This window comes from Lethenteron reissneri, chromosome 32 (assembly GCF_015708825.2).
Source record: "Lethenteron reissneri isolate LAM-NWPU_2019-01 chromosome 32, ASM1570882v1, whole genome shotgun sequence".
In the NCBI taxonomy this organism is placed as follows: domain Eukaryota; kingdom Metazoa; phylum Chordata; class Hyperoartia; order Petromyzontiformes; family Petromyzontidae; genus Lethenteron; species Lethenteron reissneri.
This window is the reverse complement of record NC_083810.1, coordinates 4,998,063-5,022,968: the sequence shown is the minus strand read 5'-3', so window position 1 is coordinate 5,022,968 and position 24,906 is coordinate 4,998,063. Positions and strand designations below refer to the sequence as shown.

General features: G+C 46.8%; 1 protein-coding gene across 1 annotated transcript in view; it reads left to right on the top strand.

The window, feature by feature from the left end:
• Positions 1–1,703: 1,703 nt before the first annotated feature.
• Positions 1,704–24,906, top strand: part of LOC133349914 (RING finger protein 150-like) — a 158,985-nt gene continuing 135,782 nt past the window's right edge. The window contains exon 1 of the mRNA XM_061563783.1: positions 1,704–2,737. Coding sequence (XP_061419767.1) covers positions 2,299–2,737 — 439 coding nt within the window. The 5' untranslated portion in view covers positions 1,704–2,298. The remainder of the gene's footprint in view (positions 2,738–24,906) is intronic.

Genomic DNA, 24,906 nt, shown 5'->3' with positions numbered 1-24,906 from the left:
ACTGACCGATGTTTATACGGAGGGATTCTCTCCGTTAGATATAGGTCCTATGTTGACACAAACATATTAAATACATAACACAAATGAATCAGGAGTGTCATTGTGGAGAATATAAGTGAAACACATTTATCATCAAACAATTCGCCTCCATCACATATCTGTCGCTCCGCATCGAAAATAATTGACAGTAACGAATTGTTGATGATTATTTATGTATCCTTGGTTCTTTCGGTAAAGTCACGTAGCAGGGAAACAATAAAATAATAAAAAATCACACCTGATGATGATTGCTTGTGTTGCAATCGAAACGTCGTGAGAATTTTATTGTTTTATTATTTTATTATTTTATTGTTTCCCTTCTACGTGACTTTACCTAAAGAACCAAGAATATGAATCCCTGCAGTCACGAAAGCTTTAAATCAAAAATATTATTTATGTTTTATTGTTTAATTTTTCCGTCAAACTAGGACCCACATCTAACAGAGAGAGTCCTTGCCTAGAACCTTCTAGCAGTTCACCGGCGTTGTGTTCAAGCGGCGAGCCTGACTGCTGCTGCTGCTGATGATGAGACATTGAATGTCGATACCGGTCCAGAGTTCTCTTCGTGGCAAACCAATGTTGCTGAAATGATGCATTCCCAGAGGACGTGTGGTACTGATGGGATGTGTAAAACACTTTAGGGGCCGTCTATAAATGACGTCACGCAATTTTGGACGATTTTTGACCCCCCCCCCCTTTGTCACACGGCGTCACAAAAAGTCAGACCCCCCTCAACTATGACGTCACAAAGCTCTGCCCCCCCCCAAATAAAACATGCTTCAAATCGCTTCAAACTATTGTCATTGTAGTGCGTATTTAATGTGGCGCTGCACTATGATGTAGAAGAAACATTTATTAAAAAGTCTATTTAATTAAGTAGAACGTGCTGTTTATATTTATTTAAAGTTGCGCATTTTGATGTGACGTCACATTTCTCACCCCCCCCCCCCGTCACATATCGTCACAAATGTCTGACCCCCCCCCCCAGGTGCGTGACGTCATTTATGTACGGCCCTTAGATGTATTTCTTTTTATGTGCAGGGACAGATGCTGTTTGTGAAGAAGGGTGTATTGCCTACTTTCCAAAGAGACGCAATGTTTCATAGCCAAAACTTGCTTGTATTTTTTTCTATTTTAAACAACTAATGAACGATGTATAATGTATCTATTATTTTTATGTAGAAGTGTCTATTTTAATGTTTGAGTATGCAATGTGATGGCGCTTTGATTGGCATTTTCATGCCGGAAAGGCACCACGTGTATCATCAAAAATAAAACAAAGACTGGACGGTTCTCAATTATTTAATTAGTCATCGTATTCTCACATGCTGGATGATTTAAAAACAATCTTAATCATAATAAACACTTCGATTTAAAGCTTTCGTGACTGCATGGATTCATATTCTTGGTTATTTCGGTAAAGTCACGTAGAAGGGAAATAAAAAAACTAAAATAAAAAATACGTGACTTTACCGAAAGAACCAACAATATGAATAATAATAATAAAAAACCTTAAAAAAATTGGGGAAATTAGCGTTCTATAAAATGACGTCATTCTGGTAGGGTGACAACGTCGTGCGTGACGTCACCGCGCGGGTGGGGTGGAGGGGGGCGGGTGGTATATAAGGGCGGGCCGCCCGAGATCGCGCACACGACGCGGAGCGCGGAGGCGCGAGGTGCGTTGCTGACGCGGCGCCTCGACTCGCAACTTCGCTCAAAGTCCTCGTCCTCTCCGATAAACCACCGCCACCACCACCACCGCATCATCCACTGACGTGGACAACACAGCCTCCACAACTAGCACACAACGACAACAACGTCGACCACGACGGAGGCGTTGCAAGCGTTCCGACCGTCGGGAGTCGTCGCAGCTCGCGAGAAGTGAGCGAGTGGGAGGGGACAAGCGGAACGGCAACACCGCGGGGGCAAGCGCCGGGCCCTCCCATCACCACCAACAACAACAACAACCATCGCCCCGTCGCCGCACTTCGCCAGCCCCCCCCCCCAACAGCGCGCGGGGAAATTTCGTCAAAATTTTTTTTTTATAAAAAATATTTTATTTTCAAAATTATTCCTTTTTCCGAGCCCGAAGCCAAACTACTAGAATCGTCAATTTCACTAGTTACTTAAACCCCCATTTTTTTCTTTCGACCGTACATTTCCTCCAATTGTTTTTCGTTTCTTTGTTAATTTCTTACTTACACATTCCACTTTTGAGATCTTCTGACCATCTCCGCTCGAACAATTCGCGCCCCTGCAATGGGGACCCGTGGCACGCCGCGGCTACCGCTGCTGCTCCTCCTCCTCCTCCTGCTGCCGTCCTTGGCCTCGGCGCAGAACGACGAGTGGTACACGGCCTTCGTGAACGTGACGGTGGTGGACCCTCTGGCCTCCAACCGCAGCGTGGCGGCGCTGGGTGCGCCCCCCGCCGAGACGGGCCGCTACGGGGGCCACTCGCCCAAGGAGGACGCCCAGGGGCTGTTGCGGGTGCCTCTGCGCGGGGTGAACGCGTGCGGAGCGGGCAGCCGATTCTTCGGGCCCGGCGAGACGCCGCCGGCACGCTGGGTGGCCCTGGTGGCACGCGGCAACTGCACGTTCCGGGAGAAGATCGGGAGGGCGCGCAACCAGAGCGCGTCCGCCGTGCTCGTGTACAACCTGCCCGACACGGACGGGGAAGTGGTCACCATGAACCACCAAGGTGGGTGGGTGGGTGAGAGAGTGAGAGTGGCGGTGCGGGGGGGGTGTCGTGGCAGGGAGGGTTGGGGGAATGATTGGGGTGGTGGTGGTGGAGCGGTAGTTGTGGTGGAGCGGTGGTGGTGGTGGTGGTTGTGGTGGAGCGGTTGTTGTGGTGGAGCGGTAGTTGTGGTGGTGGTGGAGCTGGAGTTGTGGTGGAGCTGTAGTTGTGGTGGAGCTGTAGTTGTGGTGGAGTTGTGGTGGAGCTGTAGTTGTGGTGGAGTTGTGGTGGAGCTGTAGTTGTGGTGGAGTTGTGGTGGAGCTGTAGTTGTGGTGGAGTTGTGGTGGAGCTGTAGTTGTGGTGGTGGTTGTGGTGGTGGTTGTGGTGGAGCTGTAGTTGTGGTGGTTGTAGTGGAGCTGTAATTGTGGTGGTGGTTGTGGTGGAGCTGTAATTGTGGTGGTGGTTGTGGTGGAGCTGTAGTTGTGGTGGTGTTTGTGGTGGAGTTGTGGTTGTGGTGGTTGTGGTGGAGCTGTGGTTGTGGTGGTTGTGGTGGAGCTGTGGTTGTGGTGGAGCTGTGGTTGTGGTGGAGTTGTGGTTGTGGTGGAGCTGTAGTTCTGGTTGTGGTGGAGCTGTGGTTGTGGTGGTGGTTGTGGTGGAGTTGTGGTGGTGGTGGAGCGGTAGTTGTGGTGGTGGTTGTGGTGGAGCTGTAGTTGTGGTGGTGGTTGTGGTGGAGTTGTAGTTGTGGTGGTGGAGTTGTGGTGGTGGTGGAGCGGTAGTTGTAGCGGTGAGCGCGCTGCGCTGCGAAGTCGTCCGCTCGAGTTGGCGATTCCCGCTCACGGCCAACATCTGTGACGAATATCTGAACCGGTCCTGGGCCTCCCCTAGGTCGACTCAGACTCAAATGAGTAACCTGGCGCAGTGTGTAAACATTGCCACTGGGGAGACAAAGGCGGCCGGGCGTGGTGCTGGTCACCCGTCCTCTCGTGTGCCGTGTCGGCCTTCAAAGCTATACGGGGGTGGAGGTCTTTGTTTTGGTTGTGGTGGTGGTGGTGATGCTCCTTGAAAGTGTTCGTGGTGCTGATATCATTGATGGCAGTGCTGATGATGTCCGCGGTGCGAATGTCCGTGATGAAAATTTGCGATTGTGTGCCCGGATGACGATGACGCCTGGTGCTCATAACGTCCCAGGTGTTGATGTCTGTGGCAATGTTAAGGGCCAATTTTATACAACACCTAACTTCACCCCCCCTTCCCATGTCCTCCTTTAATGGCATTTACACAGGGACAAGTTCTCATTTATGTATGTTGAACTTCTTTCGCATCGAACGTAACCATCCGTGCTAATCGGGGGGTTTCTGCGAGCTGCCCATGATGTGACGATCTTATGATGCTGATGATCATGCACCATGCTAATGTACAGACTAATCGTGTCTTTCGTTGGGTGTTCTGTATTATGATGTTTATGATCAAGTCTATGGTGCCATGTAACATTATTTTTGCCAATGTTCAATGGCTTTGATAATGCTGTTCAAACGCATGCGGATTTTGTCCCTTAAATGTTCTGCGTGATGGTGGTGCCCAAGGTAGTACGTTCGCGTTCGCTGATGCTGTCTGTGGTGCAGCTCGCCGTTCTGCTGGTGTGCACGTTGATATCCGCTGATGATAGCGATGATGCTGATATCTCCTGCTGATGTCCCATCTTGAGGGTAGATGTCCTTGCTTTTGCTGTCCTTGGTGCTGATATAAATCAGTCGGTGGACAAAACTGTGATCATGCCGTTAATGAAACCAAATGTATAAGTGACTCTTCCACGGTCAAAATGATGGTAATTTTTTTTTTAAATCCATTGGCTCCAATAAAATTGTCATTTTTAAAAACCAAACCAAATCGGACGAGTGTGCGCACCTTTATTTAATTAACATCATTATAAATGTTATCCATGATTAAAATGAAACATTCATATTGTGTGGTATCTGTCGAGTTAAAATTTGTCATTTTTCACCAACACTAAATATAACCAAGGGCGTAATCCAGATTAAATTCTTAATTCTCATATATGGCATAATTACATTGCCAGATTGTGAATTGCATTTAATATCCAATGCTTTTTTGCCAATACAGCACCATTAGTTTACCTGTGTACTCGTGTTTGTCTCCTGTAATAAATATATTGCGTGTGCTGCACATGAATGCGGTACAAGAATACATCATTGAATCATAGCACATTTCCCTGACAGTGACACATATGTGCACCTGGGAAATGGGCTTTAATTGGCCTGACTTTGCAGACAGCGGTCATAGAGCCTGACCATTAAGAGGCACTGCCATTATGTTGCTTGTGAGTGCATTACTCTTTTGTGGTCATTGTACTCTCAGCCCCAATGCTGATCCCTTCACCTCGCCCCTGTGCCAATGCATGTGCCGAAAATAATGAAATCTGCTTACGGATTACATGGAGGAGGATATGTTTTTTCCCCTACTTTATAAGTAAACACAATATTTGTGGGTTTGCAGTGGCTTGCTGGATAGTATGCTGTGTTGTGCCTGCCAAGTGGAGGATAATGCTGTAAACTACGGCATGTGTTCGCTGTGCTGCCATCACCCGAGCACTCGCTGTGAGTGTCTGGATTGTGGTGGTTGTGGAAATACTCTCATATTTGTCCAGCATGGTTTGCCAAGGTAAAGGAGGAGGTTTGTGACCGTCAAGACAACGGTGTGTACCCATTCCTGCTAGACTCACCCAAACCTAGCCCAGCGAGTTATTTTTATCGGACCGTTTCGGCCACTGTATATTCTAAAGTCTGGTTTTCATTCGGTCACCTTAATCGGAGGGCAGACAGCATGGTATGAAGTGCTTTATCATTTTTGTCCTGGCTTCCAGTAAGCACACAGCCGATGAATAAATCATCCCGGAATTCTCCCGACATCATCAGATCTTGGAAGCCAAGCAAGTTTGAGCCTGGATCGAGCTTGGATGGGCAACTACCTTGCCCAGCAGATTGGTATCGGCTGCTGTGGGGATTTGTGGTAAACAACGGAGCGCAATGGAGTAATAATATCTTGTTTAAATTACGCTTTAACATCTATGCTCCCCCAAGCGTCACCAACCTGTGCTGACCAACGTGATGAAGTATAGTCTAACTACCACGACGTGCACAGTGTGGATACGGCCTCATCCAGCAGTGGACTGACATGTACTTGTAGAAAGTACTCGGAGTGTGTACTTTGGCAGAACTGCTCACTTCGGAATAGATATGCTCCTGTGTACGGTATTCAAAACGGCCTTATCCGCATACTCATTTATCTGTGCTGTAACAGCAGCAAGTCAGGTTCACAGATGCAATTTTCAGTTGGGATCAGGGACCGACCGGTAGGTAAAATTTTATATAATTTCCAAATTGTTTTTAATGTAAATTAAATGTTTTAAACATGTTTCAAACGTCTCTAAGATGCGTTTAAGCATGCTATATACAATGTTATCATAGTGCACTTTATGCTTCAATATCAGTATCAGTCTGCGGACACGGAAGAAACAGCTAACAGACTTGTACTGTTAGTAGTACTTAAAGTATCTTCGTCGCCTACCACATTCAGTTTCTCGCACAGTTGTAAGTTTAATTGCTTCAACGTGCATTGGGATCTCATGTGAAACCAATCATCGAGTTAATCTACACACAGACCACACCTGTCTGCACCGGCTGTGACACTGCCTCTGGCTGGTGTGGCATATGTTCTCGGTTTGCTCCCAATATCCAAGCTCTTTGTCTCGTTTCGGCTCTCAGCTGAGGCTGTGTATAGAATGGCATCGTGGGTTTTGTTGTGCTTGAGGGGGGGTGGGAGCAGGGCAAATGCGTTGCGGGAGTCAGGTTTGGAGTGTCGACTTTCCACTTCCTGTTGGCACCGATCCTGGAATTTAGAACATAACCCCCATACTGTGTTCACTTACCCCTAATGCCTTATCCAGCTTACAACCAGATATGCACTCACTCCTGGGACATTTTAGAAGACCACACGGTATCTGCTGGTGTATTGCTGTAGTAGTAGGATCTCGACACTGTGTCCTGTGAAGTAGACGTCGGCCAAAGTGCCTCCTACCTCATCGAATGAGCTCTCGGCTCTCTTTGCGTGCCTCAGCCAATGTTGGACATTTTCATTTTCCACACTATCGTGGGGCCAGTGTTTCCATGGGACAACCGCTGTTTACATCTAAGAGCGATTCTAATTTTAATTATTAAACCCCGGAGGGACGATATGATTTGACTTCGCAGGATTTTCTAATTTTAAACAAGTCGGCCAAATATCTGTAGGGGTATCCGCTGAATGTTATCGCCATTTCAGGGGAGATTTCTGGTGCAGTAAAAGAGTACAGTACTGTATTGGCATTAAGTGAAACAACGTAGAGTATTACTCGTATCGTCTCATTCTCGATTGGCCACATTTTTCTCCGGTCCTGCATTGCAGAACATGTTTCTATACCCGCACATTTTTTTTATCGCAGTAAAGTGTAGTTCACGTGCAAATGCGTGGTATTTTTCCGCAGGAACCTGGGAATAAGTGGGGAGTACATTCGCGGATGAGAGTGTGGGTAATTGGACACGCAATGTTTACCCCCATCCCATCACTGTGGAAATCTACTGTAGTTGCTACGCCAATTTGCTAATGTGTTCACCCAACACCTTTGGTAACTATATGTAACACGAATCTGTACGGGATTTGGACTGAACAGTAATTCACGAGGATTGTATTGCACGTCACATGATCCCACGCGTGTGTGTGCAGCTGTGACGACACCAGGTGAGAATTATCTGAACCGGTCTTGGGCCTCCCCTAGGTCGATTCGGCCTCAAATTAGTATTTGGTGCGATGTGTAAATATCACCACTTGGGAGACAAAGTCGACTGGCCCACCCACCCACCGCCTCGTGTACCGTGCCGGCTTTCATAGGTGCTCACTAACAGCACTTGCCCCAACAGTCTATTAAGACTATACCGGTCTTTGTCTTTACACCTGTGTTCTCCACGCCTCACCAGATTGCGTTTGGCACAAAGTCGCATCGGAAAAGTGACGGCTTGTTGGACGCATCCTACTCGCACGCCCTGACTCCCCTTTCCCTCCCTGCAATTACCCTCCCCGCCTCCTGCCTTTGTTGTTGTTGTTGTACCCCCGTGGAGTTGGCTCAATTGACAAGTGCCAATTTTGTGTCTTTTTCATTATAAAATATATACCGGTACTGTACGATGTAATGACAAGATAAACCTGCAGTGCTGATGGGGGGGGAGGGCGCAGGGCGTTTTGGCCCGGTTGAACATTTGCCTGCGCGCCTTCTCTGCCAGTGTTGTTTCTAGACGTGTTCCGTGGCTTTTACGCGGATGTATTTGTTACAGCGTTGAAGTAATCATTATAATCTTACATTCTGTGTTTGTGGAATTTACACTATTTCTCGTTATTTTACAAACGCACTCGTGCTTTACACACCCACATTGTATAGGGTGGTCCAGATGTCTTGTGACCCCCCCCCCCCCCCCCATGAATTGAAGCATAACATTTTTTTAGTTTGCACATTGATTTCTGTTTTAAATAAACCTTACTTGGAATTATTTATCTTTTTGAGAATTAATTGGGGGTTACAAGACATCTGGACCTCCCTGTACTTTGTGGTCAAAAAGAAAAAATCCTGTCCCGTGAATCTAATTCGCACGTGCAATCCTTTTTTGTCCATCCACTGCTGGATGTGGAACTCTCCACACCGTGTGGGTGGTGGAGATTATTTGTCCATGCTTCACCACGCTGGTCAGTGCAGGTTGGAGAATGCACAACAGAGATGTGGAGTCCTAACCCAAATTAAATTGTAATGCAGCAAAAAAAATACTTTCATCAGATAATAGAGTTTTCAAATTTGTGATATTCCAGTGTCTTATTGCTTTGAATAGTTGTTAGCGCAATTAAATACTGTGTAAAGTAATGTTTCTATTATTGGCGTTGTAATAGTGCAGAGAAAATTGGGCGCTCTGTGATAGAATGCATAGCCCAATGTTTTGACTTTGGACTCCAATTCTTTTTTCCACTTTCCCCAAGGCACAGACCCATCAGGCCGCATGCTGGTTCATGATGTATGCCGAGGTTATTTGGCGATAAAGATTATCATTTTTCATTTAATGATCTTATCGGTTTTTTTCAACTTAAATGGCACTGATTTGTATTTCTGGTCACAGGTCGCAGAGGAAATTTAATGCACAAAACCCATCGCAGTCAGAACCCTTGGTTATCAGCCCTACCTCCGCCTTTACTAGGGCTGATTAGAGAATTTAAAAAGCTGCTATTTCAACCATCACGATAGTGTCGTGCAACTTTACATTCTGATGATTTGAAGCATAATCTGACTTGCTCACACACAACAAGCGTGAATTGGCAGGGACTGACCAATGTAAATAACCCATCTGAATCGTACCAGTTTTTGAACCGACCCAGTTAATGAATTCTCAGGAGGCTTGTATGTGTTTGCATTGGCTGGGCGCCCAGGCCATTATATTACTCAGAAAAATCGAATATTTATGCGGGAATAAATACTCTTACGTGCTTCGCTCAAAATGAAACGCGTAAGTAAGTGTACGGCCAATTTAACGGAAAAAAGTAAACGCAGGACACGTCGCGAATGTGGCTTTCAGGAACGGTCTGAGATATTCCACGGTAATGCGAGGACCAATGTCGCAACTCCTGTTATCGACAATTTGATTCCACTTTTCTGTCCCAAAAATTTGCAGATAATTGAGTAGGGCCACTGATAATTTGGCGTTTTTTGCAGACTCATCGGCCTCTGCAGTTAATAGGAGTTGTATGTAATCGGGTAATGGATAAGAGAACTTACGTGCTACGATGTATCCCCGTGGCTTTGAGTTCAAGGAACCGAATTCTCATGCCCTTGCATGTGTAATGAGTCACTTTCTGAGACACTAATAGTAGGAGGCAACACACGTTTATTCTACATCTTTGGACACTGTTCACACACGGGATAACTATAAATGGGTCTGAACAGCCGGCACGCTGTCTGACCCATGATGCCGGAGACGAAGACGTCGCACCTTGGGTTCCATTCCACCGACAGACAGCCCTTATCCAGCCTCGGGACTTCCCTTTTTTGCCCCCCCCCCCCCGCATGGCCTGGCTCCGCCCTCGGCCACGCCCCCTTCTGGAACCTACCAGAAGGTTCTGGGCCACCTTCCACGTGTCCCCTGCCTGGCTCCGCCCTTGGCTACGGCCCCTGCTGGAACCCACCAGGTGGTTCTGGGCTATACCTCATGTGTCCCCTCGGTCACCTTTTCCCCACGTCCTTTACCCCGGCCTATCACGTGCTCCACCAGCCATCCGGGGTGCCCCGTCCTCATATGCCCCCTTCTGCCAGCAGCCAGCGCCACGCACCCTAGTGGCCCACTCTGTGGCATTGCAATGCTCTGCTGGCAGAACGGCTGACACACCGGGAGGTTGGCCATTACGCCCAGATTCCATCTCTCTCTGTCAGTAATCAGCGCTATGCACCGTAGTGACCCCATTCTATGTCACTACACATGCACACCTACCTCTGTTAAAACGGGAGCCTTCCCAGTTAGCCAGTGACATAGGGTGCCCAACCACCTTAACGAATTTCATGACTAACCTAACACAAAGAACCATTGTTAAATAATGGCCTCTGGAAGGTGATATCGCTGACCTACTTCTGAGAACCCTTAATATGGCCTCGTATCTACACTCATGCTGCACTTTACAAAATTATCTGGTATATTGAGAAGTTCATTTTATTCCAATAAAATATCTCAACCAAAATGTGGCCATATTTGCACATGGTGCCAGTGTTCGCCGGTCCTATGCAATGTGGGTGGCTATTTACGTTTTGTATGCGTGCGTTAGATTGTAACGTTTACAAATCCGGAATTCTGGACCACTGATTTTATACATGGGAACACAGGGGCTTAAGAAGCCCTGCTTCCTAACCACAGGTTCAACATCGCCCACTCGAGCACGCAACAAAACCAGTGTCTCCTGGCGTAGATGAGCAATGGGGCAGCACTCGTCTTCAGTGGCGACCCTGAGCCAGTCATGAGATTTGATGTTGTCTTTCTTGCTGACTTCTCACAAGGCGGTGTTCACTTTGGTCGACTCTGCCTATGATACCACAAGGTATCCGAAGCTGAGTCGACGCCCGATCAATATACAAACTCCTAACCTGAAGTGTTGTAAGCACAGCGCGCATGATCACAATCTATATATATGCTCCAAGCCCGTGTGCTGTTTCATTCAGATGCTGTCGCCTCGACGGACCTGGTTTTCACCTGAGGACGGCTGCTTGCGTTGTGGCCGAAACGTCGTGAGAATTGTTTTATTATGTTTTATTTTTATTATTTTATTACTTCCCTTCTACGTGACTTTACCGAAAGAACCAAGAAGATGATCACAATCAGTTTTTTTTATTATGTATGTATGTTGCACTTTTTTCTCACCGTATGTAGCCAACCGTGCTAATTGGAGGTGTGGGGGGAGGGGGGGTGACAACGAACTAAACACAAAAAATGTGTTCCAAATAAATTGGTTTCCAATTTCGATTTCAAAGTGTGTTGCTGCAGTGGCTTCCTAACATCGGAAGGAAGAGCGTTCCAGACGGCCGCAGAAGCGCATCCGAAAGCGCGCGATGATGCACTGACCGATGCGTGCGCTCGCAAAAGAAAATCACACTGACACTCGTACGCGTACTCGTTTTGTGCCACGTGCTTGCGGAGCCAGATCTCGTGGAGGTGGTTGTTGGTGGTGGCAGTGCGGTTGGCTGAGACTTGGGAAAATGGAGTTCTGGATTGGAGCGGTCGTAGCCTGGCAATGCCGATGTTGTTCTCCAACGTGGGTTGGCCGCGATATTCACGCGTTAGTGAGAGCTAACGTGCACCCATCGGCGTATTTTATACAGCATTGGTCTCATTGATTCACCCGTACAAACACATACATGAGTGTACAAGATACATTTTTACAGCACTGTATTTCTTTTGCTTGCGTATAAATAGCGTATCCATAAAAAAATATATAATGGTGCATTTTATTAAGTTATCATTATGTGTTTGCCAGTTCATGGTTTTGTAGCCCCATGTTTGGCTTGGGTATACATTCTCCACATTATCAGCACTGTCCTGCAGAGTAAATTGGATGAGAACTTACTGCCTTGCGAAGGTATTTGTTTGCAAATGGAGGCAAAACTTCCCCTCTTTCGCTGACTCGCAACCTTTTAACAAATTACCAGACATCCTTGATGCTGACGATGTCTGATTCTGACACCCAGCCACGTTCCTTAGATCAATTAGGGCGATCAAAATATGTTGTACGTACACACGAAAAAGAAAATTGCCGGGTGATTGAATTGGACACTAATGATGTGTAAGGTTTTTTTAAACTTTACCGAATTATGCTTACGCTATTACGAGACGTGCGCAGAGGTGGTTTGCGTTAAGTGACGGTTAGATACCCAATGAAATGTGCTGCGATGCACCGTTGCATTGCCAAGTGCTGCAAAAATCCTGGCCGATACATAATGGCCTCTGTTGTTAAGACATTAAAATCCGAATGCAGTGGCAATGGCACACATTAAAAGCCAAGTGTAATTGAGAAGGCTTTGTAAGCAGCTAATAGCTTTAGGGGACCATGTTAACCTTATTAAGGTAATTACCTAAAGAGATTAATGAGTCAATGTTAAGAGATGGCGCGTATTTTGCACGATTTTTTTTTATTACGTGGAGATTTGCATTGTACCACAGGGATAGTGTTAATGAGTGGTGCAGTAAGAGGGTTAAAAAAAATCTGGATTCTTGTGGGGCAAAAATTCCCAGCTTAATCCTGCTCAAACGCTTTGCAAAAGAAATGTTTCGTCATCAGATTACGGTTGGAACAATTAAACACGCTCCTAGTTTATTGCCGTCATTGATGTGACGAGACAACGTGGGTTTCCGCTACGAGAGGGTTGTATTCCTTTGGTCATTCAGCTTCGCGCGTTTTTACCTGCTCAGAATTTTAATTGAAACCCTTAATGGCTGGGATGTGTTTGTTTTTTGATGTGCGCTGAGCAGATGCCTCCTCGTGTGTTTGGACAACTGCTGTGTGGAATTTGAAATTGATTCTTCCGGGATAAGGGGTAGGGGTGAGGGCGGTGCTGGGCTTGCGTCTAGATAATGATATTGGCTGGTGGCCTGAGAGGCAACCTTTACACAGAAACTCGGAGCTCTGCACAGCCCCACCGATATCACCCAGCTCACCGGACATGCTGATCTCGATTGAGGCCGTATTAAGGTTGTCAAGCAGCCCATGCCCCGTTTTCCTGCAGTAGCCCAGACACAAAAATCTATTTGGCAATAAATAATCCCCCGCAATTTGAAATCCACCTCACAAACGTCAATGTTGGTAAATACAGCGGGGGTGCACGTGTGGCTTGCATTGACATTCTCGGGCCTTCTGTTTGTGCTCTTTAAAAGTGCTGTAATTTAGAAATCCCAGGATTAAATGGGGAGAAGGGAGAGGGGGGGACAGCTTTAGGGATTTTTTGGGGGGCTCTCCCAAGCACATGCGGTGAAACATAGTCCATTACCGAGCCATTACCACACAGTCGCATGGAATTAAATATTCTCTATATCCTGTGCTGTACTAATGTCATGATTTTAGTTCTACTTTCAGGAGAGAGGTGGCATATACTGAAATGAAAATAAATAATTCAGTCTTACTTTGTTGCGTTTTGACGGATCCTTTGTCCAAAGTACAGTAATAGTCCATTATTATGGAGGTCAAGTTTATGCCAGTTCTGTCATATCGGCATTTTTTTTACAATTGGCCCTGTTTCTAAGTCTGCTCTTCTTGGCAAGGAATGTTGTATCTTCTGCTTGTGGATAGTTAAAGCCTGCATAAGTAATGTGCATTGGGATATGTCTGTTCTCATAAGAGAGTCAATTCCAGAAGACATTATTGACTTTTCTCGATGACTTTGAGAACACTACGAGGATGATTGAATCCTGTGGGTAATGGGGTTTTAAAGTGTCTTGCACATGTGGCAAGAGCTGTTTACCGAACACCCACCATCCGTCCCTGCTAATTCAAATAGACAGTCCTGGATATTAAGCCAATGTTCGTATCATTTCTTTATTATTCTTCATAATACAGTACTTCCAGCTCTGTGCCTTTTTGAGATGAACTTCCTCGCCTGGTATACAGGAGGTCGTGGGTTCCATATTGACCCTGACGGCTGTATATTTGAAGTTTGCATGTTCTTTCTCCCCAAGGTCGTGTGGATTTTTCTCTAGGTCCTCCAGTTTTTCCCTCCACGTTTAGAATCAATATGCGTTTCGAGTATTTGGCTGCTGTAAGTTCCCACGTGATAAGCCACTTCGTTTAGCCATCATTTGTGGCCAGATCACTTCTCAAAAAGAGCTATGTAGCTCAGTAGGTCTTACCTGGTACAATAAAAAAAATTGTTGAAATAGATTTCAGTTTAAAGTTGTGAGCCTTTCACAGTCAGTAGCCACCTGGAGCGTGAACAGTTGCTGGGCAAACTGACTTTGTGTTGTCTTGCGGCACTGCTTGATGCTTCATTCCCACGAGGCATTTTGTTTCAAACACTACACTGGCTCTGTGGAACTGCCTTTGAATGCACGTAAGGAGGCACTCAGTAAGGTCCCACGGCCCACGGTCTGTGTGGCTGGCTGCTACGGTGCCTTTTTCACAAGGAGGCACTCTGTATGATCCCAAGGCACGCAGTCTGTGTGGCTGGCTGCTACGGTGCATTTTTTCACAAGGAGGCACTCGGTATGATCCCAAGGCTTACGGTCTGTGTGGCTGGCTGCTACGGTGCCTTTTTCACAAGGAGGCACTCGGTATGATCCCAAGGCACGCAGTCTGTGAGGCTGGCTCCTACGGTGCCTTTTTCACAAGGAGGCACTCTGTATGATCCCAAGGCACGCAGTCTGTGAGGCTGGCTGCTATGGTGCCTTTTTCACAAGGAGGCACTCTGTATGATCCCAAGGCACGCAGTCTGTGAGGCTGGCTGTTATGGTGCCTTTTTCACAAGGAGGCACTCGGTATGATCCCAAGGCCAACGGTCTGTGTGGCTGGCTGCTACGGTGCCTTTTTTCGTTCCTCTTTTTACAACGTGCAGAGGGGATGGTGGAGCAGTGTGGTAGTCCAGTTGCTGCTTCAAACTTTTCGTGGTTCCCGTGGACCGCCCAGCACCCCCCACACCCATGGTGACAAACCGCACTCGCTTCGCTCCCTAAATACCAGTAATACAAAATTATTAATATTTCCGGAACATAAAAAAATGCAGCTATATGGATTCGTTTAGGGGGTAGGTAGGTGGGGGTCATTTAGATCTTAAGGTTAGAGTAGGGTAGTTGACCTAACTTCATTTTTAAATTAAACATCACGAGTAAAATATGAATTAATGTCCTTAAGAAAAGGTATAATAAACATTTTCATAATTTCCGGACTAACCTGCATTTGTATCACAGCTCCCCGCGGACCCACCAGTGGTACCGGGGACCGCACACTGAGAACTCCTGGGGTAGTGGTTGGTTGGCACATTGCACTATGAGCTTGGATACGCGAGTTCAATTGCCAGATGTGAATAACCGTAGAGAATGAACCTGTACTAGGGCCTAGCCTCATCAGCCTGCACTGATTTATTGTACGGACGCCCCCGTGACTAATACGGCATGGCGCGAGGGCCTTCATTCATCCAGCAGTGGATTGACAATGGACTAAATGATGTCGTATAATACACATCGGACAAGATGAAACGAGAGGATTTGAATCTTGGACTGCGGTGCCGGAAGACCCCAAGATACTCGTTCAATTATCACTCCCTTCTGACGTTAGCCACGGGCAGCAATCAAACTGTGCCATGCGCTAACCACTGCGCCACCACTCCGCCCCTCCTGGATAAATTAAGGATTATTACTGAATTCTAATTTCAAGTGTAATAACGCATTATAATAATTCCGGTGCCGATATGAAAATCCATTAGTTCACGGCACAGTTTCACAACGTTGCAATATATGTTCATCGAAATGTCGGCTTAAGTCATCCTTTGTGTAGATACCTGTGTGTGTGTGTGTGTCGTGTCTCGCGGTGAGCGTGCTGCGCTGAAAACCTGGTGACCCGAGTTCGATTCCCGCTCACGGCCGACACCAGTGACGACTCCGCCTCAAATGAGTACCTGGTGCGGTGTGCAGTAAACATCGCCACTAGGGAGACAAAGGCGGCCGGGCGTGGTGCTGGCCACCCACCCCCCTCGTTTGCCGTGTCGCGCTTCATAGGTGCTCGCAAACAGCACTTGCCTCAACAGTCTGTTAAGGCTATACGGTAGGGTGGGGAATCTTTGTCTTTGTACACGCGCCCGTGTTTTGTGTGTGTGCAGGCAGGGGGGGGGGGGCCCACCACTCTTAACGCAGTGCGCATTACGCGCTCTAATGATGCAGTAATGGACGTGCAATCGCACTCGCTCGGCTCGCACGAAAGGGGCACTTTGAGTTGCCTCTGGAGCACAACGAGGCGCGCGCTCCTGCAGCCGAGCGTGTTCAGAGTGTGTTTCTTTTAAAAGGCACAAAAATGCTGATGTAACCATCGTGGAGTGTGCGCATGGGGGGGGGGGGGTGGCAGGGGAGGTCTGCCAGCAGCACGATGATGAGTGGCGTCGCTTTCGTTGCCAGGCATTCTCGTCTCATCCACGAGTCTGTGCGAGAGTTGATTTGTGACCGAGCGGCGCACCCTCGTCCGTGGCACATCCCAATAATTTCATTTGAACTTTTCAGTCCGTTATTGACTCCACGTGGATGTTTTTTTGGTTCAAATTCGTGATTTTGCCATTCGGGCATTGCTGCTGCTGCTGCTGCACGTGCACGCGTGTACTGCAAGCTGTTGCATTGTGTGGTCACAGGTGTGAGTAACACAGCCGTAGATCATCTGGTTGTTTGGTGTTGTGCATGGTCATGCCACTTGGCAAGGTTGTCAAAGCCATCCGTATGGGTGGAAAATTAATGGTTGTGAACGTACAAGTTTTGGCTATTGTAGTCGGAATTCAGTTGTCTTCTGCTCTAACGAGCACTGGGGCAGTGGTCATCCCCTTTGGCAGTTCTGAGTCGTTGGAAATTCTGCATGACAAGCGCCATCCTATACATCTTGCGAATGCCGTTTTACTGATGATGGAAGAATAATGAGTTGAGCCCATTCAGGTTTTAAATTTCGATCTTCCAATTAAGCGTCCAAGTGTTCTGACCGCGCGACCCCTGTCTCATATGGGCGCAACGATTTTGCCATCGCTATTTCAGTGAATTGTCGCGAGTTGGAATCGTGATTACATTTAAGACTGGTGTTGCAGGGCTGTTCGTCGTACGATATCTGAAGGTTCACTCCCGCATGCTGGGAGCTCATAATACTCCAATTTCGAAGAAGTTCCAGATGATTTGTTGTCCTCTCTCGCGAAGCATTCCTTGGTTACTGCGTGGTTGTCCCCCCAGGTATTGTCGATGGTTTGTGGCAAGCGGGTCCAGGAGAGTTGGAAACCGCTGGCTTGGATGACGGGAAGAATTCTAGTGTTTGATCATAGCATGGTTAAATTGGAGTTTGCTTGGATTTATTTTCAGGGAACGAATGTGCTATATACATCCATTTAAGATAAGATAATTGAAAGTACAAATTATACATATTTGCAGAGGAGTTTTACCTAATTGGTTTTCTTTTTATAAACCAGTAATTAAAATGAATCGATAGACTTCAAACAATACCAAAACGCATTTTTGCTTCGGATTATAAAAAAAAAACTCGAACAGATGTTCGCATGTACAGTACTCATTGAAATATTTCCATATCATTCGTATGCTCTGACAGAAGAGTGAAACAAATCCAAATTTACATAATTTACGTTCATGTATGAAAGGGAGTTTGATTGCACACCAAAAGATTACCACCGGTGCCTGTTGTATTATCCCCTTCCAATGGCCACTGCAGAGACTACAAACATTCTACATATATATTGTGTAGCCTGTTGTGTGTAGACCCAATGTGTCTTGAAAGCAAAGCAACATTGTAAGTAAAATGTTATGCATGCCTCGGGGTTCGTAATTCCACTCTGGTTTGAATAATGCTGTGATAAGTTGCATCACTTCCTCTGCACACCCACACTTGGGAGCTGTAGGTACACCTGAAATGAGTTTAAACGGAAACTAAACGGTATTTTATTTTATCAGGTAAAGGCCCACTGAGCTGCTATACAGCTCTTTTTAAGTGTCCTGGCTATCGCAAATGAAAGCTCAACGAAGTGGCTGATCGTCGTGTAGAAATTTATAGCAGCCAAATACTCTAAAACACACGTTGATTATAAATGTGGAGGAGAAAAAAACAGGAGGACCCAGAGAAAAATCCACCCGACCACGGGGAGAACATGCCAACTCAAAATATGCAGGCTTCAGGGTCGGGATTGAGCCCACGACCACCTGCATATCAGGCAAGGGAGTTAACGTCTCGCCACCGAGGCCAGGCAGGAGAGCAGCCAATGCCTAAGTTCCCTTTACTGCATCAACGTTTCTAAGTTATTCCTACTTCGTTGGCATACATTTAACAACATCTCCGTTTATCTTGGGGTTTTATTTAAATCCAGGTTTTGGATTTGATAACGTAATCCTAATGCTGTTTCACGCCACTGTCGGCATTTTTTGTGAAAGGGGGTAGGGAAAACAGTCACAGGCAGTGTTGCAACTAAGTGGCTTTTTTCCCATGTGTAATGACAGAGTGACACCTGCTGGCCTGGTAGGGGAATCACGGGTACGGGCACGGTTAAGTAACAACCAATCAGAGAAGGAGACGTATCTGGGGCACAGGTAACAGGTGGGGTTAGCCGAGATGCTCCGGGAACCTGCTCGAAGGTTCCACGAGAGGGCGTGGCCGGAGGCGGTACCTAGCCACGCCTGGGGGGATACAAGGGGGAGCGGGCCCGGGGCTCGTATGGGGTCCTGGGTGCGTCGCTGCTCGCCACGTCCTACCACGTGGAAGATCTCCTGCGTGGTTTCCATCGCCGTCATCGTCACGCCGCCAGCTAGCGGCGTAGCCGAGTGAGGGCGATGGGACCACGCCGAGTGATCGGCTGTGTGTAGCCAGTAGAGACGTTAATACCTAGAGTCATACTCGGTGTGAGGAAGATCAAGTGTTGGCCTGTGTTGTGCCCAGTGTGAGTAATAAAGAAGTACCCTCTACACGACGTGTCGCGGAAGTCGCTCATTACGCATGTAAGAGCCAATTGGAATAATGAGATGAGTAATGTACAATTTCCATCACCGGCACAGCGGTGGCCATCAACAGAGATTAGCACACTCCTCATTTTCATTTGACAAGGAAGACGCTCCGAGTTTGACTTGGCTCTAAAATGACATTGCTGTGAAAACAACGACAGAGTGAGGTAGAAGGTGTTTAATCGCATTTAAGTGACTCGAACGCGCACCACGACACGCTTGGCTCATTCAGTATTTATCCTGAGCTCCACTTTCGAGATTTATCTTTTTAATTACAGTTATTTTTTATAATTTCCTGTAAGTTCATTTCCATTGGTGGTTGTAATGACTGTCATCGGCAAATCCGAGACTGTTAATATTTTATTCATTTATATTTATGGCTTAATTTTCCGCAATCATATTTTTCTAAAACATTTTACTGTCTCTGGCAATCACTTTGGCGATAGTCTGTCTCCTTGTCCGGTCTTGTTACTTAACTCGTGCAACATCAATGTAGCTTTTCTATTTGGACTTGCTGCTCCCTACATTCATGACGTCCTTAAGCCATATATTCTATCAAGATCATTAAGATCCTCAGATTGTGCATTGCTCACTGTCCCCCATGGTCGAGCTTTCACAAATGGGGTGGTGACGGTGCCTTTGTAGTTGCAGCACCTCGACTCTGGAACTCATTTCCCTTCGAGGTCAGGACTTGCAAAACACTTTCAAATCCTCAATTTTTTTTCATGGTTTTGTCTCTTGAGTTATTTTCAACAGTCTTTCTCACTTGGTAAACTATTGCCCCCTTTCCATGCATAGTGCCTGGAGAACGATTGTTTTAAGGGCGTTTTATAAAGTTTAATTACTTTTATTGAAAACATCTTCATTTAGACCTTTGTGATAGTTTGGATGACTTCTTAAATGTCCACATCGATAAATGTATTTTCATAGTAAGTGAAAGTTGGGTGTCATGATATTTCATATTCGTTCTTTTTCAGAACCTCATTGAAATATCTTCGTGGTCAATGGAAGATAAACCTTTCCTAAACTACAACGTTTATGGGAAATTGAAGGTGGTGAGATGGGGTCCCATGGTGGCGAGATATTTACTCCCATGCCTAGTATGCAGAAGGTCGTGGATTTCACCCTGACTTCACCCTGACTTCACCCCGACTTCACCCCGACTTCACCCCGACTTCACCCCGACTTCACCCCGACTTCACCCCGACTTCACCCTGACTTCACCCTGACTTCACCCTGACTTCACCCTGACTTCACCCTGACTTCACCCTGACTTCACCCTGACGCCTGTGCATTTGAAGTTCGCATGTTCTCCTTGTGGTCATGTGGATTTTTCTCCGGGGCCTCTGGTTTTTTCGTCCACATTTAGAAACATGCGTTTAGAGTACACTAAAACCTCGTTATTTCCGTATTTGATCATTCGTAATTGGGGACAATTCGGCACGGCTGTGCTTTCGGCATATATAGAGTATTGCAATTCGCCATTAGCCCAATTGCCGTACCGAATGGTACAATTTAGGCATACACCAAAACAACGACTCAGTCTCGTGGCGGCGCGTGTGGCGAGTGTTAGTGCAGACCTGTTGCTTTGGACTTCACCTTGTTGATGCACTGACGTATAAATCCCTTAGTCTGCGAGACAAATCCAAAGTTTTGGATAGAATCCATGCAGGTGTGTCAATGCATACGGTGTGTGAAGAGTTTGACGTAAAATCAAGCACCTTTTATGACATCAAGAAAAGCAGGGAGAAGATTAGGAAGCGTGCCTTAACCTTGGAGGATCTTAGCAGCTCCAAAAAGTTACAGAAGAGGATCAAGGCCGCAAAGATTGTAGACTTGGATGATGCAGTGTATAAGTGGTACAAACAGGAGCGTGCAGCTGGCGTTAATGTTCGCTGTGTGGAGCAGGATGCACTGGGGAGTACCGTTGTACATAATTCGGAAGATTGGATAATTCAGCAAGCCCCATATGTGTCGAATTGACAAGGATTTACTGTACTTGGCTGCTATAAAAAAAAAAGTATCTATACATGATAAGCCACTCCTTTGAGCGAGCATTTGTGATAGACAGGTCGCTTCAGTGGGCCTTACCTGGTGAAATAAAACTAGCAGGTAAAACACAATTAGCAACTGCTTTAGAGTTTTCATATCTTGGACGGTTAATGAGAGGTTGGCCGAGATCAAAGCGATGACATAAAGTTGCGGGCAACAGCAGGTTGCAGTCACCAGTCGGTGAGTTTCTTTTGCGTGGACAGCTGCAGTCCGTTGCATTGGTTCTCTCCGTGGTGACCTCTGCTGCATCCCACGTCTCATTGACAGCAGCAGACGCGGAGTTATTGGCGATTTGATTTATCCCGGACACGGGAGAGCAACCGTTAGGTCTCCACCAGCCCGGTGAGGGACGTCTGCCTGATCTGGCGTCGATTGCAAGCTCTTAGAGATTTATGAAGCCAATGGTGAACCTCGGGGCATTTATTTCGGGGCCAGGGGTGAATTCATCCCAGTGTGCAAAGTCTCCAAGTGCGATTCTTTCACATCTGATGATCACCTAAATGTAGGTTAAAGTGTTCATCGGATGCTTTGGAGGAAGCAAATACTCAGAGTAACGTGCAAATGTCCTTAAAATAAGGTGTTAACCAGTGTATAGTGCACACTATAAAGAGGATCAGAAACATGTACATTGGCAAAGAAAATCAAACAAATGATGAAAAATGTGTTGAGAACCATGGAGAGGTGCATGCTGGGAATTGCACTGAGGGGCAGGAATATGATCACATGGCTTGGTGAACATTTTTGCAAATTACATTCGTATGGTTGGTCCCGAGGTCGGGACTAACGGAACCCATCAGGGAGGACATCCACCGCGGAGATGGAGCGATGGAAATCAGCTTTGGTGCAGGAGCTAAAACAGATTATCGCATCGCAAGACTGTGAGATATGGAGATGGCTTGGTGGCAGGGGGGCGGGCGGGCGGAGGTCTTCATCTAGCAGTGGATAGATCACGGCTTATATCGATGAATGCACAAGGGTATATCTAGTTTTTTTTTTTAATCAGTGGGACAATTAGGAACGGTGAAAGACAACGGCAATCGGAGCAACAGAGTAGATCAACTTTCCGTTGCAGATCCAGCATCTGCTTTTCGTTGTACACGTCATTATTGCCGCTCGCATGCAGCCATTACATCCGTGTGCGGACGTGTGCGCGCGTGTATTGACCTCCCCACTTACAACGGGCTCTCGGGTGGGCTGCTCGCGGCTGGCGACGTGCATTTCCGAGATCGTGACATCTGTGCCACATCCCCAGCGGCTATATTTAATTCGCCGCTTGCAGACCAGCGTAATTTCGTAAACACACACGTTCGCACCATTAGCCACCAGTGTTGCTCGGCTCGCTCGTATATAAGGCTCCGTGGGGCCACGCAAGTCTAATACGAGGTGCGCGCTTTTTTTTTGTAAACGCCTCGTACAAACTGACCGAACATTCTGCAAAAAGGTTCCCGGGCTGACTTGCCAACCCCCCACGTCAGTGCCTCACCGTTAACGAGTTGAGCTTTGTCTGCTTTCGGGTGAAGTGCCGTACAGTGGTTAGTTGTGTGTGTGTGCGAGCAAATATGAACTATGTGATCCGGATGATAAAGGTTACGTTGTGGATGTTGCTGTTGTTGCAGCTGCTGCTGGTGACGATCATGAGGCATGCAGGGCGAGCTTGATGTAGAGGAATGAGGTTTTGGCATGCTCTCATTTTCTCTCTCTAACAGGAAAAAAAGCGTAGCGATGGTTAACACATTCCTGCGGAGGGAGCTGGTGGGAACGTTGGGTTGCTCGGTCAATGGCCAGGGTCAACGGCGGCGTGGTGTATTCCGCAAATATGGCCGACTGTGCTGGCGGGCACAAGCCGGCGTGAGTAGGTTAAACGTTCAGTTTTATATGGGCACCACGGGGTGACCAGCCTCTCCCCACCCAGCCCCTCCCTACCCAGCCCCTCTCCACCCTCCCCTCTCCACCCAGCCCCACCCCTCCAACAATAATCCCCTGTGGGCTGGTGTAACCAGGAGGTTCCTACCAGTACAATATATATTTTTTACGATATTTATCATGGAGTGCGTAGAATTGTAATGTGCGCGTATTAAATAATGTAGTTACATTTGCAAGCAATTTTTTGGGTTATGGCTCAATATTGTGTGTTTTTAGAACTGGAATCTGTTAGAAAACTGTATAAATGACTGGCCACTCTGATCTTCGTTGCAAAAGGGATGCAGTAAAGGATTTAAAATGGGCTCTCAATCTGATTTTAAGAACAACGAATGTAATTAACTGATTCATATATTATCAAAGTCAAAGGTCAATCTGTATCCATGGTCAAATGCGCATTGGGGCAGCGCTCATCTCTGTTGGTTGCCCTCGGACCTTGCCGGCATTGGCCATAGTTACATGGTAAGGATCAGGAATGATAGGCTAAGTTCAGCCCCCCAACCAAGATGCGTGAACTACATCGCCTGGTATACAAACGGTCGTGGGTTCGATGCCGACCCTGAGATTGTATGTTTTTGCCCGTGGTCCATATATAGAATCAACGTGCATTCAATGTGTTTGGCTGTTATAATTTCCACATTGATAAGCCACTTAGTTGAGCTATCATTCTGATAGCCAGGTCACTTCTGAAAAAGAGCTATATATACCTGGTAAAATAAAAAATGTAAAAAAAATGTTTTGTTTAACACAATCTTCTGATTACGAGTTCGGTGCAATGCCCACAACAACCACCTGTCCCAGATGCTGCGATATGTGCAAACTTTTTTATTTAAGGTATAATCACCGTCATTCTGTTGTAACCTTTGACCATATCACCTGGGAATGCGTCTGATTTTCGTCCGATCTCGGAAGCTTAGCAGGATTTTTTGAGCCCGGATAGCTCCTTGGATAGGTGACCCCCACGGTGCACGCCAGGCTGGGTGACCATCACGCATGCCAGCTTGTCATCGACGGCTGTGGGGCTCTGCTACATTTTGAGCATCAATGGGCAGTGCAGCAAAACACGTTGTACTGCACTTCTGTGCTCCCATGTATTAGTGTAGTTAGCCTGGTGGTCACCACCATAGATTGTTATTCTGTTAAGGGATAGTTACCCTGTGCGTTGGAGTTAAATAAATGTGTTGCCTCCAAGTTCACATCTGCAACTCGGTCGAACTCACTACACTTGTACAGCTCCTTTGGTCAATCCCCTGCTGGATGAGGGCCTCTACGCCTGCGCCGGTCGTGGGGTTTTAATTGGGCATACTTCACCACGCTGGTTATGGCTGAATTGTAAATGCAGGGGTTGTAGATGTATGGAGCGTAGTACAGCACAACAAATGGATTTAGCTACGCTGCCCTCTTCTGCTGACAACGGAGCGCTTTTGCAGGATCACTACAACACTCAACTTAATATGGGTGGTCACCCATCCAAAGGCTACCCAGGCTCGACAACAATTCGCCGGTGATTTGGCCGCAGGCAATCTTGTCCCGTAAGCTACTGGTTGGTGTCATCACCCGGGGAAAACAGGTTTGGGTTGTGTTGATCTTGCCTGACTGGGTTCACCCCCGATCGTGGTCTCAGCAGGGAGGACAGTACAGGAGTGCATTTGTGGAATGCAATCCCAGGGAAACATTACACCTGGTTCGCAATTAACACCCGGTCTATTGCATCTCTTCCTTGGGGGCGGGCGGGGGGGGGTGCATCGAAATGAGCTTGGAGTTCATTATACCTATCCCAGTGAAGCGTCCAAAATGTGGTAAATAAATTGTTTATCCCAGGGAGTGCTTTCTGCTCGCTGGATGTGCGTACTAGGACGAAGCCGTTGAGAGCTGTGCACCGGTGGCCGCAACATAAGCTCTCCGCGCTTCTGCTAATGCGAGCGG